Source organism: Pyrus communis, chromosome 11 (genome assembly GCF_963583255.1).
Source record: "Pyrus communis chromosome 11, drPyrComm1.1, whole genome shotgun sequence".
NCBI classification, from domain to species: domain Eukaryota; kingdom Viridiplantae; phylum Streptophyta; class Magnoliopsida; order Rosales; family Rosaceae; genus Pyrus; species Pyrus communis.
Window position 1 is genome coordinate 4430001 of NC_084813.1, and position 18111 is coordinate 4448111.

At 37.5% G+C, this 18111-nt stretch overlaps 1 protein-coding gene across 4 annotated transcripts; it reads right to left on the reverse strand.

The window, feature by feature from the left end:
* Positions 1-1120: 1120 nt before the first annotated feature.
* Positions 1121-5302, reverse strand: LOC137708309 (transcription activator GLK1-like). Of its 4 annotated transcripts, XM_068447361.1 has the most exons (6): positions 4219-5300; positions 3622-3762; positions 2669-3112; positions 2162-2223; positions 1842-1967; positions 1122-1613 (listed from the first exon to the last, which is right to left on the reverse strand). In XM_068447361.1, exons 1-6 carry the CDS (start codon positions 4906-4908, stop codon positions 1598-1600), a joined length of 1479 nt encoding a protein of 492 aa, XP_068303462.1. In that variant the 5' UTR covers positions 4909-5300; the 3' UTR covers positions 1122-1597. The 4 variants fall into 4 exon arrangements, with proteins under 4 accessions (XP_068303463.1, XP_068303462.1, XP_068303461.1 ...); XM_068447360.1 differs by lacking the exon at positions 2162-2223 and having other exon boundaries at positions 1842-1964; positions 4219-5298; XM_068447359.1 differs by lacking the exon at positions 2162-2223 and having other exon boundaries at positions 4219-5296.
* Positions 5303-18111: the final 12809 nt, after the last annotated feature.

The window sequence follows — 18111 nt, forward strand, 5'->3', positions numbered from 1 at the left end:
ATGTGGAAGATCAGTCAAAACTGCAACCACAGAGCATACTCAGAATTTCAAGAGACTTTACAACCAATGCTCTACCAAGAACGATCCCTGACCGACTTGGCTCTGATACCAATTGTTTAATAAGAAGAGTATCCAAGATAACTCTAATGATCCCAAGAAGAAGAAAATAGAGCACACTCTTAAAGAAAGCTCACAAAACAAACTAATTAGCAAAGCTTTTCTTATTTAGCTCTAGGCTTTGTTTTTCCTTGGATGATTTACAATGCTTGAGGACTTGGGTATTTATAGCAAACCAAATGATTAAACTAAGATGATTTATTACCACACAAAACACATTAATTGCACCTAATAATTTTTTTTTCTTTTTTTTTCACTCAACCATACCTAACATTGTCTAACTTTTCATACCTAATTTTGACATTGATTTTCAACAATGTCTACTTCCGCTGCTGACACTCCCACTTCAACCCCCCATCTCTAATGTTTACAACTTCCTCACGGTCAAACTTGACTGCAATAATTTTCCCCTATGGAGAGCGCGATTCATCTTGTTGACAGCATTTCCGAGTGCCCTGCTACCTATAGTTTGGATATTGTTAACAAAGGATTGGTTTGTTGAGGAGCATAATCTGTGTTGGTTTTTTGAGATATTCCCAGGTGCTGTGGCATCTTGGGTAAGGCGGGAGAAAAATTCAATGTGTGTTTATCATAGTGAAGAGTTTATTGAGTTACATTTAACCACTTGGGATATATCCCTAGGTTATTTATAAAGAAAAAGCTACGGATATGAATAAATACTGCAAACGTACGGAGCACCCACAATCAAATGCAAGGAATGGAAGCCACATTTGCGCAAGGCTCAAGCCTGCTGCAAATTGCAGAACCGTTTAACTTTCAATTTGAAATGTTTTTAGGTTGCCTTTTATAAGCCAGATTAATTTAATACTTAGGTTGAATTAGATTGGATAACTCAAGTAAGAAATTGAGATCAACTTTCAAATTATACCATTTTGTTCTTAGGCTGAAAGAGCTTTATGTATTAGTTTTAAAGCATTGATATTCTACCATTTTGTTCTTTCATCATACCAAACGTGACCATATAATTGTGGAAAGTAAAGCAAATTAACAGTGTTTAGCATCAAAAGCTGGTAATTTATTTACTCAGAGCAACCACTCCAAAAATCGTTCGCTTTATTCCGACAGATATATGCTAATATAAGGTGTCTTGTACACATATAATGAAGAAGCAGTTCATACTCAATTAGCTTAGGAAGAAGACCTGGAAAAATGACAGGCCAAAAAGAAAAGAAAGAGAAAAAAAACTCGCAGAGCAGGTCGATGCGCACAATATTATGTATGAAAGGACTTGTCGTCAAATTTGGGGTTTTCTACCTCTGTTGTCTTGGACAAACACCATCAAGATTGATACAACATTATAAAATGTGGTATCAATCTGGTCAGGTTCAAGCACAGGAGGGTGGAAATTTCTGAACTCCCTGTCGTTGTAGCTCCACCATGACAGTATCGGTAGTGGGAGGTCTTAGGCCAAGAGGAAGAGGGAGCCACGGTTTCGATAAAACATCTCCAATAGCTGCATCTATGCTTTCTTTTGACTGTCACATATAATCAAAAGAGATTAAATTATCATCCTTAATTAGTTCTAAACTAAAGTTTCTACTTTGCGACATTAACGATTTTGAATTTACATTTGCAAATAATAAATAAGAGTCTCGTTTTCTTAATCACCTGGTGACCAAGGATTCATGGTCACCAATGAGTACGCATAAGAGAAATATTTCTCCAAGAAATAATTCTATGAATTGAGTGACTGACTGACTTACTGGATGAAAATCGAGAAGAAGGTGAGGGCCAGATTGTGGTGGAGTGGGGGCAGCAATGCGTGCAGGTTCAACTTTGTACATGGCATGTGGTGGAATGCCCGGGACAGGTGGGGTGTGAAATCTCTGCTGCATCATACAAATTCAAACAAAAGTAATTCAGCCAATGTACAAAGTACAATCACATGCATTCACAAAAGATGCCATCCAACGTATCACCTATTCTATGGTACGTACTTAATGTTCCAAAAAGTTTATTCACTGTATTGTATTTGTACCAACAAAAACTACTAACTCCAAAACTGTAAGGAATGATTAGTTAACGTCGGAGCAGCCAACTGCTGCCTTGGAAAACATGTGCTCCTGGAGTTGGTGCGTCCGGAGCCTAGACCATCAAGTCATAATACATTTTAGTGCTCATTTTTTAGAACCCAATGTTGATTGAGTTAAAGTCTTTTTTTATTTTTATATGTACAAAACAATAGGATATATAGAAATTTATCTAAACTACGAAATATATTCAAACGTGAGTGTAGAAGATGAAGCACGCTACTCTAACTAAGAAAATCAACTTGTTTAACAACTATTTTTAGTTCTTGAAAACTAAAAGCAACTTTTGTAATAAGGTTTCAAAATTTGCCATTTAATTTTCAACTTTCAGTTTTTGGAAAACTGAATACAATTACCAATTAGACTTTATTTTTAACAAATATAAACAAAAGACGCAAAAAACTGAAAAAAGAAATGACCTAGAGATAGAGAACTAAACCAATTTGTTTAGAGAGAGAGAGAGAGAGAGAGATTGAGAGATTAATGCATAGAGAACTTACACGCTGGTGGTGAGAGTGAGGGTGGTGCCAGTACGAAGCGTCTGGAGGAGGTGGCGGACCAGGAGGCCATGCATGTGCAGGAGCTGGTGGTGGAGGTGGTAGTACTGGAGGTGGGAAATGGTGGGGAAGATGATGCTTTGGCGGCCACATGTGCATCATGGATTGGTCCATGGTGGGGTGACCCCACACATGTAAGGGTCTGATCAACTGGCGGTGGTGCTGAGCGTGGTGCATGGGAGGAGGTGTAGTACTAGTTATCGAAGGGAAACCAATGGTGGGTGCATTAAGCCAATTAGGGTTATTCATCATCATGACGTCCCTTCTACTCTTTGGTCCTGCTCCTCCTCCGGCAGCAGCTGCTGCCCCATACATTTGCCGTCTCTGGGTCCAGCTAGCTGCCTCTGCCTCACGGGCTAGCAAATGTTTCCTATGCGACCGATATTTCTGCACATTAAATGATAATTTATAAAATTAAATGTATTGGAAATGTAACTAAAACGAATTCCAAAATCGTGAAAGAAACAAACATCTTTGTAATTCCCAAATAGATTTGTTTCTCTTTAGAGAAAAACCCTATTTTATACCGCTCGTTGGAATATCAATCTTGAAGGAAATTATCCTTTTCTCTAAACTAAATAAGAGACCAAAAATACAACCAAAAAAATTAAAATGCAGGCTGACAAATGAATAAGCTATATACAGCTAGTTTCATGTTCTTCGTTTATTTTTATAAACAATAGCATCAGTGGATAAATTGTTGGTTGTTAGGGGGAGAGGGATGAGTGTGAATCAAATATGCACCATGGTGCATAGGCATGATTGCCTTCCACCATTACGATTAAGCACCATCTACAGTTATATGTAAAGGCTAATTAACGAGATTAGCTAGAGATGGAATAGAGTAGTATAGAATTATAGGTGGGGAAAATATAATTAAAGGGAAAGTATTGTACTTGAAGGTGGCTAGCAATATTGTGGCGAGTGAGGCAATCTACTCCCATAAGCTCTAGAATCCTAGAAGGGACTGCCTTATCCACCCCTAGTTGCTCTACTGCTTGCACGAACCTCCTGTGCAGTTCTGGTGTCCAATCCACCTACATACAATTCAATAACCAAAACTCTTTTCAATTTCAGATCCCACAATGCATATGTAATAGCAAAAACCTTTTTAAAAGTTACCAAATAATTGAAAAGATACAAAAGAAAAAACAACTCTCTCTCTTCTCTCTACCCTCAATTATTGTCATTCTTTAACTTTTTTAGAACATTGCCATTCACAAACTTGAAAATAAATGAACACATTACAATCCGCTCCTGCGTGATTCCCGTGAATTCTTTGCAGTTGATGAAGTTAGTGAATATCACATGACCCAGAGAGAGAGAGAGAGAGAGAGAGAGTTGTTATCTATACGTATTACACAGCACGAGCTTCTCATATATATATATATATATATATATATATTTCATCCAACTAAAGTATAATACTAGTACTGCCAAACCTAGAAATTTAATTGATAATTATAAAAGCTAAGCTGTATATTAGTATGTACCTTAACTTTTCGCTTCCCATGAGACTTTTTGGATTGGGCTGTGGGTGAAGACTTTGTTGCTAATTTGTGGTCAGCTGATTTTCTTCGGGTGGATCCGGAGGAGGGACGACAAGCTGCCCTAATTTGATTAATATCATCTCTTTTACTCACTATTTCTTGATCTCCTCGATTATCCGGAGTAGTAGTAGTACTGGAGCTGGAGTAATTCTGATTCAACCCTGAATTATTATTAGTACTCGTTATACTAACTGCGGCTGCAGCAACCTCACCATGTCCATGCAAATCCTCCTCCTCCTGGTCTTCCACTTTGGACGACGTCGTCGTAGTCTTTGTAGTATTATAGTAATCATCAGCAACCTCCTCTTCCTCTTTGGATGGTGGTGGTGGTGTTGTTTTTGTGTTGATATCGTCGGCGGGTGCTGGAACTGAAAAGTCAAGTATTTCCGAGTCCATCTCCAAATCCGGCAAGACGTCTCCGTCATGGATGCCAATGAAGAGGTCATCGAAGTCGATGCTATCCAGCAGATTCCCCATTCCCATTCCTCCCGAAAACTCTGGGAAATCAAGCACCGTGTTATTTCCGCCATTAAAAGCAAAACTACTCTCCACGTCACCATCATCACCTAACTGTTTTTCATCTTTGAGCTGATGATGATGACGACCCTCCGTCAAAGGTGATAAAAGAAGCATCAAGAAATTATTTCTGGTTAATTTCCAGATGCAAAAAAATATATATATCAAAATTTACAGCACCAGTAGCTAATAAATTAGCTAGTCTGCTGAAAAATAATTTCAAGCGTACGGCTCGCCCTCTAGGGTTAGCAGCTAGCCAGTAAGTACTGCTCCATCGGAGTAGCTATGCTCTTTTCCCGTCCGGTGGGTACTGTATAAAGAATGGAGGATGGGAGAGGAGATGAGAGGAGGGCAGAAAAGTTGTAGAATGAGGTTGGATCCTTCAAGGGTTTTTGTTGCTTTTTGCTGTTGATAGTGGGAGTCTATACAGGTCGGATGGATATCGACCACAATTTGTGTTGAGATCTCTATCTCTTTCTCTCTCTCTCTCTCTCTCTCAAATTTGTTTTCACGTATTTGTTTTATATGAGACTGCTACGTATAATTTTTCCTTTGTTATTATGTATGTTTCTGTTTGTGGATGGCCTTTTTTTGAAGCTTTTGAAAATCTATCAGAGATTCAGAATGTCTCGTGAGCTTTATTTAATAAACTTTTGATATCTAAAAGTAGGTGAGAGAAACTCCAAATTGCTAAATTGCTGTCAGTGTAGGGCTGAAATTGGAAATTGAAATTGGAATGATATACTGTCAGCTCATGTTCATCCATTTGTACAGTGAAAAAAATTGATGCAATGGTCATGTATGGACGCGAAAAGAAATCTTATTCGGATCTCTTCTTTCAAAGTCATTAAATTAAGTGATCTGGACTTTTGAAATTTAATCTAACGGTTAAAAACAAAGAAGTTAGTAAAAACTTTTAAATATTATAATAATTTTTTACCATTAGATCAAATTTCAAAAATCTAGATCCCTTGATTTAGTGGTTTTAGTAGAAGAAATCTGGAGATGACCTCTTTAATTGACCTTTGTACTTGTATGGCAGTTAATTCGTAGGGAAAATGATATTCAGACTGCCATTTTTGACAAGTATGTATTAAGTTTTGTTGATTATTTTCGTTCAATCCATCCAACTAATTAAATGAGTTCTTAAATTTTTAGCTTTATTAGAGGTTTAGTCGATAAACTAAAAATTCGTTAGTATTGATTTGTGAGTTAAAGATTCTGATTTAATTACAAGCCAAATTAAAAAGGAGACAAACTAACTTTAATTTGATCAAATTATATCAATTAGGATTTAACTTCCTAATTAAAGATTCAAATTAACTAATAGTTAAATTCAATAATTAGTACTTATTAAATCAAATTTGAAATCAATCCCACAAATTACGAGAATCATATTGGAGATTCTAAACTAAGATTCAATTGCTCGCTTATAAATACTAGGCTCATTTTCAATAATAAAGAAGATTGGAGACAAATGAAGCAAGTCCAAAATCTTGGAGAAAACTAGAAAACTCTCTGGCCAAAGCAAACACCAAACACCCTAACACTAGTGTTCTTCATCAAGTTCATGGAGAATCAACGTGCACAAACACATGTGTCGATTCATCCAACACCAAAGCTGAAGACGGCCCACCACGTGAAACTCCTCTTGGTCCTATTTTGTACAAGATCCAACCTCGACCGTCCTTGAAGAAACTTCAAGCCCGAAGATCAAGTGTTCATCGCCCTCGAGTCGAATTCTACCTTGGAGATCGAATTAGAGGAATATTCTTCTAAGAGAATAAATCACAGAGATTGTAACCATAAACATTAATTTAATACATATATTATTATGTATATGTAGGAAATTTTGTGTTCACAAATGTCATACGGTTCTTTTCTATATCAATAACTCATATTGACATTGTTTGGTTAATAGTTTATTCATGTCTATTATCCAATGTGATTCACTTGTCTATATGATTACTTTAAGTGTGATTTGGAGCGTACTTACTGAATTGAATCCATGTGCTATGGTCATAGATCTTAATCATATCCTAAAGCATTCTCCTTCAAACGGTTTGAAGATTAATTAGAGATCCCTTGTGTACCATCACATGCCTCCATGATTGGGTAACTTAATCCCAATGATGCAATAGACACCCTCACACATCAAAGTGCATTTACATAGTCAAAGATTAGAGACCTAACCAAAAGAACATTGTGGTGTCTTAGGTTAAAGGATTACATTGCATTATCCAAAATAGTGAGTTCTCAAATGACACGGGTATGAGAACTCCTGGTTGATTGTGTTCAATGGACTTAATTTCTATTGAGCACTTACATACTTGCCTTGGTGTCTTTTTCACCAATGACTCGAGAACAGTCAATCTCTGAAAAGAAGACATAGTATGTACTGATTATCCGGATTATCAATGCCCAATTTGCAATTCAATGATCCTAAACGTTTAGGATATGTGTATGAAAAAGAAATGTCTCATAAATCTAAGGGTAAATTACATAAAACTACCTCAACTATTGGGTTAGTCACAGTTTCAAACTTCTTCTTTAAAAAGTTTCAATGTCATAAATCATCTTACGATTTGTTACAATTTCATACATTTCATCAGTTTGTCTATCAATTCTTCCGTTAAATAATGACGTGGCTTAAAAAATGAATAAAATATTTAAAAAATGAATTAAATATTAAAAAATAAAAAAAACATTTAATTTTTTTTCTTTTTCCATGGGGGACCCACCCCTTTAAACCACCCGTATCTCCTTCCTCCCCAATTTATCTTTCTCACTGTGCCCAGAACCCCCCCCAACCCACCTGGGTTTTTTCATCCGCTGTCCTTTTTCCTCATGTATTCTCTCTCCCTTTCTCCTTTTCATGTTGCAACAGTGGCCTCGTCGGCCCCAAACCCAGATCCCACCCATTCTCGTCTTCCCCCAACCCACCCCCCAAACTAATCAAATCCCAATTTTTCTCGGAAAATCCTTCACTGCAAACCCAAGAACCCATTAGAAACATTTATTTTCCCAGGAACCAAACAGCCTCCTGAGAAATTTTTTGATTCAGATTAAGGGTTGCTTTCCTCAAATTTTCTTCTTTGGCTTTGGTGGGTCGATGGGTAGGGATTGATTCAAAAGAATGGTGGTGAAGATGATGAGGTGGTGACCATGGCAGCCTCTGACGACAAAGAAGTACGAGGTGAGGCTGGTGGTGCGGAGGCTGGAGGGTTGGGATCTGGTGAGGGAGGGTGTAGACGGGGCCAGTCTATAGGACAAAGAAAAAAAGGACAAGTGGACAACAAAGATTAGGTGGAAGGGATCCAAGGTCAAGGTCAGGGTTGGAGATTAGGTGGAAGGGATCCAAGGGGATGGTAGATGAAAAAACTCAGGTGGGTTAGGGGGTTTTGCGCACAGTGAGAGAGAGAAGTGGGATAGGAAGGAGATACGGGTGGTTTAGGGGGGTGGGTCCCCCATGTAAAAAGAAAAAATATTAAATGATTTTATTTTTTTATTTTTTAATATTTTATTAATTTTTTAATATTTTATTAATTTTTTAAGCCACATCACTATTTAACGGAAGAATTGATAGACAAATTGATGGAAGGTATAAAATTGTAACAAATCGTAAGATAAAGTATGATATTGAAACTTTTTAAAGACAAGGTATGAAACTGTGACTGACCTAATAGTTGAGGTAGTTTTATGTAATTTACCCTAAATCTAATTTATTTATATTACATTATCTGAATTACATATTTATTGGACTTATCATTTAAGCGTATAACGTTTAATATAATCTTTGTCCATGGATTAATCTGGAATAGTATAACATATGAAATATTTGTAAGTATCATATAATGATTGGCTTTTGTGCACATTTCTAACATCCATATTACATAAATTTTGATCAAGATATGGATAATAGAAGAATCGAATTGCATTGTAAATATAATCAAGGTTCGAAAGAGTATCATGATTATATCACGAATACTTCTATGTAATTCAGGTAGCCATGACATGGTGCAAGATGTTACTTATGCCATGTGGAATTAAATTAATTAATAATTTCATTGTCGTCTTTAGTTAGAACCTAGGAGGTCACACACCTATGATAGTAATAACGACGTTACATGAATGATGTAATTAATTGTTAATTTATTGGATTAATAATTTGGTCATTTTAGACATGATTTTAATTAAATAGGTTTTGGGCTTTATTTAATTAAAAAGGGGTCCAAGTCACAAGCTCAAAGTGAGCAAAGGAATGGGCTTGACACAAAGCACAAGACGTAAGAGTCAAACCCTATAGGGAGGTACGACTAGAGGATGTAGCAACGTGTCTATTTATAACACTTGTGTTCTAATATGCTAAGTGAAATCAATTTTGTCTCTCAGAGAAAAGAGAGAAAAATCCAAAAGTCAAAAACCACCTTGTGTCGCCTAAACTAATTGTTCTAAATGAATGATCTTGTTAGGACAATCGAATTACTCACACTATCATCTGTCGTTGGTGTGTTAGTGTGAATACTCCTAGAGGCACACTTGGGAAGTTCTCTCATGAATCATCATGAAAAAGAAGAGCGCAAGTACAAAAAAGATCCTACAAAACAGTACACACTTGATTCATGTAAGTAAATCTCTTCACCCGTGTTCTTTGTTGCATTAGTAATTACAACCAACCGAATATATAATCAAGATAACTGGTTGTATGTTATTCACTGCGTAATTAACTATTCAAATTAAGTTTATTATATAATATGCCAAGAAGCCCAACAAGCCTAATTACTCTGGCCAGAGTTTGCCAAACTATGAGGTTCATTATATTCGACCCCTAATATCACCAAGATCTTTTATGATAAAACTACACATTTAGTAATAGGTGGTTAAGTTGGGAAGAATATCGGTGAAGTTGGTGATTGGTTATACTAGGACTAAAAAAATTATTATGATATTAGAGCAGGTTATTCTTCTGACATGTCATTGGCTAGATTTTTATAAGCTCGATTTTCTTCCTTAAATTGTGCTTTTGAAAGGTTCCGCTAGCTCAAACTTAAGGGTATTGACTGAATGACTAGGCCAATCTTTACTGAGCCTGAATTTTCTTCCTTAAGTTTTGCTTTCCAAAAGTTCTGCTAACTCCAACTTAAAGGTATAAACTGAATACTAGGTCTTCAAAAGAATTGATTTTGGCTCCAGCCTCCAGTGAGGTTTTCGAAAAGAAGAGCATTGACTCTAGTGAATGAATATTGATTGGGCACTTGAAAAGATTGACTTTAGCTTCAAAATAATTAAATGACCAATTCTGCGTGACCCTATGTGGGGACACTCATTAGGGGTGGAGAATATAGTCTCATATATAACAAAATAATATATAACTTATATATGGAGATTCCACCTCTAATATCATCGAGACATTTTATGATAAACCTTGCATCTAGTAATAGGTGCCTAAATTGAAAACAGTACGAGTGATGTTGGTGGCGGACCATGCTAGGCCTGAAAAGCTTTCTCCAAAAAACAATTCCTTACTTAGCCGAATAATCATGTGGTCCAATATCCTAGTAGATAGGATACTCATGCATCCCAAACTCCTTTCCTGAATTATTTGTAATGTTTCAAACTCGAATGCAAATGTATGAATCATATATACTCTCTGTCCAACGCATCTACGTTCTCATGTCTGCATTTTTCTTCTTGAATTATGATATAAATTGTAAATGTAGAGGATCACAAGGCTTGAAGATGAAGATGGTCCCTCCCTCAGATTCACTCAAATGAAATTAAAACTGAATGAATGATGCACATCAATTTTTTTTTTTTTTTTGAAAAATAACATTGACCATTCTTGGTGAGGGCCATTACATCCATCACCATCTACTGGCTCGTGTCATTCTTGTCTCTATACCTTTCTTATAATAGTGCTGGTGTCGTCCCCTTCACCTATGTCTCCATTTGTCCTTTAACCTTTCGCACAAAGGAAAGGATCATCAAACTTGAAATGGATAATTTGTTTTCTTGGTCAATTATTAGTAGGGGCGTGCTATCCACATACACCTTTTTACTTCTCACTCACCCCTTGTTAATTTCTGTCATTTGATCGTTTTCAATTCATTCAATCCGACGATCGAAAATTAAAAGGTGTGTGAGAAGTAAAAAGGGGTGTGTGGATATCACACCCCTTATTAGTATTATTATCAATTCATCTTTTACAATACATATAGGAACTTAGTAAACGCTTTATCAGGACTTGACTCGATCTAACCTCATGAGTGGAAAGTAAGAGCATCTTTATTGGAAAATGTAATTTTTTTCAAATTGAGTCAAGTCATGAGAACACGTTTTAAATTATAAAAAACGTGGTTGACTGAAAAAGGTAAAAATTCTTATGAGTTTAAAAATGGCATTTACATTTTTTATGGGCATGTTTGGAAGAGAACACATTTTAAATTATCAAAAACGTGGTTAATTGAAAAAGGTAAAAATTCTTATGAGTTTAAAAATAGTATATTTACATTTTTTATGGGCATGTTTGAAAGTGCTTTAAAATAATTAAGAATGTTATATCACCAAAAATGCTTTTGATCATGTTTCGCAAAAAAAAAAAAAAAAAAAAAGATTACTTAAGGAAAAAAAAAAAAACACTTGAAGTGATTTTTGAAATAAGCACATGTTGTGTGCTTCTTTCAAAAGTACTTGCATTTTTATTAAAAACTTCAATGTGCTCCTATTAGAAACGCACGACTATTTTGGAGTTTTGAAATGGATGACCTAAAACACCCTAAGTCATCAACAAGATTGAGATGATTATAAGTGGAAGTTTAAAATTGTTTTGGTAAATGATAAATACAAAAATATAAGGTTTTGATATTCTTCTTCTTTTTTTTTTTGGTCGAAAGTCGTATCTTAGATATTCTTCAAGATGGTCTGTTTGCATCTGATAATACACATTCATTTTCACTGTCAAACTGTCACATGCAAGAAGAATACACTAAGATTTTTTTTTCCTACCAGACAAATGTTGAAAGCCAATCTATGACTTACACGTATAAGCTAAAATGTAAGTAAGTATAAGCTAAAATGTAAGTAATCAGTTTTTATTTTTTATTTTTGTCAAAATTTTAATTAATTACTTGAGCTCCAGTAGTTTTACCTTTGTAATGATTGACTGGCTAGCCTGCATTTAGTTTTCACTTCATCGGAGGTTAAGAAAGAAAATTGAAATTGGGAAAAGGATCCTGGGATTATGGAGATCTCGTGATTATGATCGTTTATTGTACATCGTGCGATCAATTTTTATTAGGTACTATTTATATTTAATTTTAAATTTTAAATAATTTCTGACCGTACGATGTACGATGAACAGTCACGATCACATAAATTGGGCCAAAAAAGAAAGAAAAAGACAATTGAAATGAAATAAAAAATGGTACTTCGATTCATTGTTTTTGTTTAGTCTAAATCTTAATCATTTCTTGTTCGAATGAGGATCCTCTCTGGATCCTCTTTGTGAAGATTTTAGGAATCCTCAAATCATATCCGTTTATCGTATATCATGCGGTTATAAATCATTGTAAATTTTTTTATTTAAAATTAAATATAAACAGTATCTGATGAAAATTGACCGCACGATATACGATGAACGGATGTGATTGGAGGATCCACGGGATCCTCACAAAGAGGATTTGAAGAGGATCCTCATTCTTCTTGTACATATATCATTGACCTATTCACATATCCTTTTTCATTTAAGATTATTTTTGCTATCAACTTTTAAGTAATGGTGATGTTCACCACCATATTTATAATCGTTGGATGAGTTTAAATTTCGAAATCTGTGTAGTTGATAGACATAAATATTAAAATTTAAACTCATCTATGATAATAAGTTGAGTGGTGAGCACTACCACCACTTAAGGGTGGTTTGCATAAATGTACCATTTTTGCCTCCTCTACACTTCTTGTTAATTATGTAATTTGATCTTCTTCAGTTTAGTTCATTTGATCCAACGAATTTAAAAAGAGGAATGTGTAGAAGGTAAAAATAAAGAAAGAAAGACTTACATATAACGATTTTGTGGATGCAAATTTCTGCCTCCTTCTTTTTGGACAAAATTGCACCTACAAAACAATTAACACCTTTGGTTAAGGCCAAGAGCCTCATGCGCCACGATGAATGGGGGGGCTTTGGGCGAAGAACCTCTGATGCCAAAGTTAGAATTTAGAGAGAAAGTGATTGAGAATTTTTAGAGAATTTTAGCCAGAGAGTTGGAAGTGTGTTTTGGAGAAAATATGAGCCTTTTTATAAGAGAATGGCCGGCCTTTTTGGATAAGAGAGGACTGGCCACCTAGCTCCTTTTGTGGGCTAGGTTCTTGATTTAGGTTGAATTTAGGAGTTATGGGAATAATTGACTAGTTAATTTAGCAAATAGAATTATTTCCAAATTAACTAGCTAATTAGTATGATAAAATAGGTAAATATGATGAGATCAACAAGGGTGGCTGGCCTTTTGGGATTTTAGGGTATATTTTGTGAATTGGGTGACGTAATTGACATTTAATGGATTAATTAGGTAATTAATCCATTAATTAGCCAATTAACATATTTTTGGAATGAATATTTTGAAGGTTATGTAATGATAGCTAATTGATTAGCTAAAAGAGGGAAAAAGAGATAAGAAATATATGGAATGAAATAGGTTTTGAATTGTTACCTATTTTGGGCATTTCTGACTTAGTTGAGGGTGATTGTCTGCTACTCGCGCGTAGGAATCTTGATACACCCCAAGGGTATTTTTGACTTTTTCATCCAAAAATCCATGTGTCGCCTTGTGATTATTTTTGGCTCCACAAATGTCCTCACACCTGTTGGACTGCTCGCAGAAAAGGGCAATAGGTGTAGAGATTTTCTTGTCTTGGGAAACTTTGAATTGTTTCCTATTTTGATGTTAATTATCTCTTTTAATAGGAAATTAGATCCTTCTAGGAAAGGGAAATAAATTTCTCTCAAAACCTATTGAAGTCCACCTTAAGTGGGTTATTAAATCAACTTTGGAGAGCGATTTATTCTACCCTACAAGAGAGAGAAAGCTTAGAGGATATTTGTTCCCCTCCTCTAACAATCTTTTACATCTTGCCTGTGCAAAGGATAGTCTTTCGTTGCTTTCTTTGTCTTCTCCGTGACGCACCGAGGTAAGAAAAAATTAATTTTCCTTGTCTTCTCTTTGGATAATGTTGTTGCGGGGCAGCCGTCGGGGCGGTGCGGCATGTTGGTTGGCAGGGGCCAGGAGTCGACTTGGCATGGGCTAAGAAGGTGTTGTGGCAAGGACCACTGCTTGGGTTGCTCGACTTGGCTAGAGCCAAGGGCAGCTTGCGCGGCTGGGGCCGCAGATTGAGGCGCTGGGGCGCAATGCTAGGCAAGTCGCATGGCTCATGTCTTCTGGCTTCTTGGACCTGACGAGGGTCATACCTGCGATTGAAAGAGATGAGGAGGTCGAGGACCTCATGGACTGTTGGAATACTGGGCATGCAGGTCTCCTGCCTGCTGGTCTGAGAGAAAAATTGATGCTTAGTTCTTTTCGTCGAGAGAAATATGGGTTGCTTTCTCTCGAGAATGTAAAGAAGATCAAGGCGGAAGAGATCTTCCCCGTCTGCTCAAGAGATGCTTGTTAAGAAAAAACTGAAGACTTCATCCGCTGCTTGTGAGGGTCCACGTGTTGTCAAAAGGCCTGTGATTGACATGACTTCTTCTAACAGGAAGAAAAATGAGGCTGGTAGATCTGAGCCTATGGCGCCTGTTATGTCGAGAATGGCTAATTCAATTGTTGATAGTATTGCTCAGTGTGGAGGTCTTGTCATGCCCCCAGTGCCGAAGTCTGTGCCAAGACGTCCGTTGGGAGTTAAGTCCGGTTCTCATTCGAAAAGGCTTACTATTATGAAGAGCGATAAGGTGGGCTCTACTGCTAAAGTGGCGCTAAAGCCCACTCCCTCTGTTGCTGAGACTGATTCACCTGCTGGGAAGGAGGAGACTGCTCGTATGGCAGCTGTGAGAAATCCTCTAAGCCTGCTTCTAAGGAGGCTGCTGAGATCTGTGTGCTCTTGAAACCAAATCTACTTGAAGACATGAACCCTTGTGCCAAGTTTGTTGATGGTGTTAGAAAGGTTTGTTTGCCCAAGTTCTTTTGTGAAGCATACGACCTAATATAGAAGGACTGCTCTGCTTGCTATGATGTATATATAACAAGGCTACCAATAAGGTGGTGAAGACTATGGCAGCTAAGGCTTATTCCTCGTCCAATGAGATCAAAAGGTTGGACTCTGAGCTTGTTGCTTTGAAAAAGTCTAATATTTCTGCCCTTTTCTTTTCTGTAGCTTGAGACTGTTCACCAAGATATCGTTGTCTTGAAGACTAGGCTTGACGTGATCCAAGTTAAGTATGAAAGTGCAGAAAAGGAGATTAGATGTTACATACATCATATTCAAGATCTTGAGTTTGCAGTTTCTGAGTTTCATTTCGCTGCTTATGCAAAGGATGAAAAGTTGATTGTTACTTATAATCAAGTGATCCACTTCAAGAGAATCGTCGATAAGCTTGAACCCTAAATGTTGGAACTTCAAGGTGTACTGAAGATCAACGAAAGTTTGAAGAAGGAAGTGGATGAGCTGCAACGCGTCCGTGTTGGTATGCTCGAGGAGAACGGTGATAATTATGGCCTCAAGGTTTCGAGACCTTGTCTATTTCTCCGGAAGACTTATTTGTTTATACTTTTGAGGCTTCCATTGGTGAAGTAGTTGAATAAGTTGGTGCCCAGGCTAGGGCAGTCAGGGGTGAAGCACTAGATGATGCCACTGCTAAGAGCGTCACTACTGCTGAAGGTGTGGTGACCGAGTAGTTGTGGGATGTCCAAGCTGCTGGAGTATAGTATTCTAGGTAGCCTTTAAGATTTTCTTTGTTTTTCCTTGTAGCTCTTATTTTTCTTGAACTCCTTTGGCCTTTTCAAGTTGTTTATAAACATCATTCCTTCGCTTTCTTCATCTTCGCTTCTTTTGTTCATGCCCTAACCTTTACACTTAATAGACCAATAGCAGGCATGCTACTTTTTTATAAGCAGACAGGCCCGCATAGTATATGCAGCCGTAGGTGTTAGTATAGAACTTTGCAAAGTTGTTAGCCATAGGGTTGGCAGCCAGATGCCTTACTTACAGAACCAAACAAATCCGCATAACCACTAGGCTGTTAACCTTGACTTTTTCCAATTCCGTAGGTTGCGTGGCAAGTATCACAACACTTTAGGATGGTGTAAGTTGTTTCACGCTTGGCAGAGGTGAAGTTTATCGACTACGTAGCATGTCAGCAGTGGATAAAGCTTTGTATATGGATGCTAGCTTGTTTAACCTTTCACAAGAATGTGCGGTTGTATAAGTCTAGCATGGCTTTACTACTCAAAGGGCAAGCCGTAGGTAGTTTTCTAGAAATTGTAGGCTACCTTATTGCACTCGGTAGCATCTTTAGGGTTCCAGGGCAGTCGTCCATTGGATATACTGCGTAATGTGCCATTTTCGTTTCTAGGGGCCGGTTCCCTATGAATTAGGCCAAGAAACCCAAAATCCTTAAGTTAGCTAAGCCTTGAAAAAGACCATTGTGGCTACTTCTAGGAATCCCGACGTAAGCCATCGTGCATCTAGTTATACTAGGGCAGCCAGGCTCATCCACGTCTGGATATTCGGAGTGTAGAGTTTATCCTCCAGTCTTGGAAAACTGACCTGTGTAGGTGTCGTGGAATTGGTTTACCCTCTCGCACTGAAGAACATGGTTGGTCTCTCGGGGGGCGTAATTCCTGCAATGAGTCCCTAAGAATGGAGCGGTCTTCTTTTGAAATACAGGAGTGACCAGTTGTTGTAAGCATGCAGCCGAGCCAAGTTGTGATTACTTCTGAATTCCTCATTTGAAAAACAAGTAAAACAAATGAGAATTTAGCTGTAAGGTAGGAATTACATAATAACTGGATAGTCTGGTATGGGCTTGTAGTGTTGGTAGCGGTCACACTTTTGTACTAACTTCTTAACATCTTGGTGCATGGTAGGGAGTCGTGGAGCTGGGGCCATGTTACACGTAGCAGGAGATGCTCAATTGCCAGTATTAGACCATTCTAGAGCTAAATTATGGAGCAAGGGTCGGCTAGGGCCGTGCAACGCGTAGTAAGAGGTAGTGTTCAACTGCCGGTACATGTTGCTCATATGTAGAATCTTTTGGGGTGACGAAGACAATTGCTTACGAGTGTGTCATTCCAGTGTTCGTCTACCTTTGGCGTGTCTTTTAGGCCGAGTTGTTGCGTTTGTCAAAAAGCTTTGCATCCGCCAGGGTTTACGCCTTTATCGTCGCGTGTTTGGATTGGGCAGAATAATGCGTCATGAAGATGACTGCGTGAGTTTGAAGGTAAAACTTAAGCTTCCAGGTTGTAACAACTATCGCCAAAATTAACTTTTGAATTTATGATAGCATCGAGGAGAGTTTTTAAACTGTGGAATACAGGTAGTCGAGCCCCCAACTCTTCTCATATAACGGTAGAGCTTATTGCTACTTCAGATATCATCAAACATTTGAATTAGTCCTTTTATGCCTCCGGTTTAGATAGTAGGGAGGTGATGTCGGGTACTTCTTCAAGTCCTTGAATGTGCATTGATGTGCCTGTCTCAAAGTGCATGATTCTCTACCACAGCGAAAGAGTCTGCTAGAGTTAGATCTTCTTTCATTATCAATTTTTCGAATAGCAAGTGGTCTGCTGGAAGTCCTTTTTGGAAGGCTGCTCTAACTATTAAGTCGTTGCATCTGATTATCCTTGCCTTCTTTGTTTTGAACCTCTTCACATAATCACGAAACGACTCTTTTGGGTTCTTCTTGACGTTGAACAAATGGTCGGACTTCTTTTTGATCGAGCGATATGATGAATATTCTTTGGTTAAAACCAAAGAAAGTTCATCAAAACTTCAGATAGATTGTGTCGGCAAGGTGTAGAACCAATCTTGTGCCTCACATTGTAGAGTGGTGGTGAATATCTTGCATATAAAATCTTTGTTGTTTCAATAGAGGATCATTGCGCTTCGGTAGTGCTTTAGGTATCTCTCTGGGTCTTCATCCCCTTTGAAAGATGTGAAATGTGGCATGCTGAACTCGCATAGAGGCTCTACCTGCTCAATCTCGTCTGTGAAGGGTAACCTACTTATGTTGGTCACGTCTCATCGTAGAGCCTCGTCGGCCACTTTGTTGAGTTGGAAATCACGCGATCGTTTGTTTATGAACCATTCTATTTCTTCTTGAATTTGCCT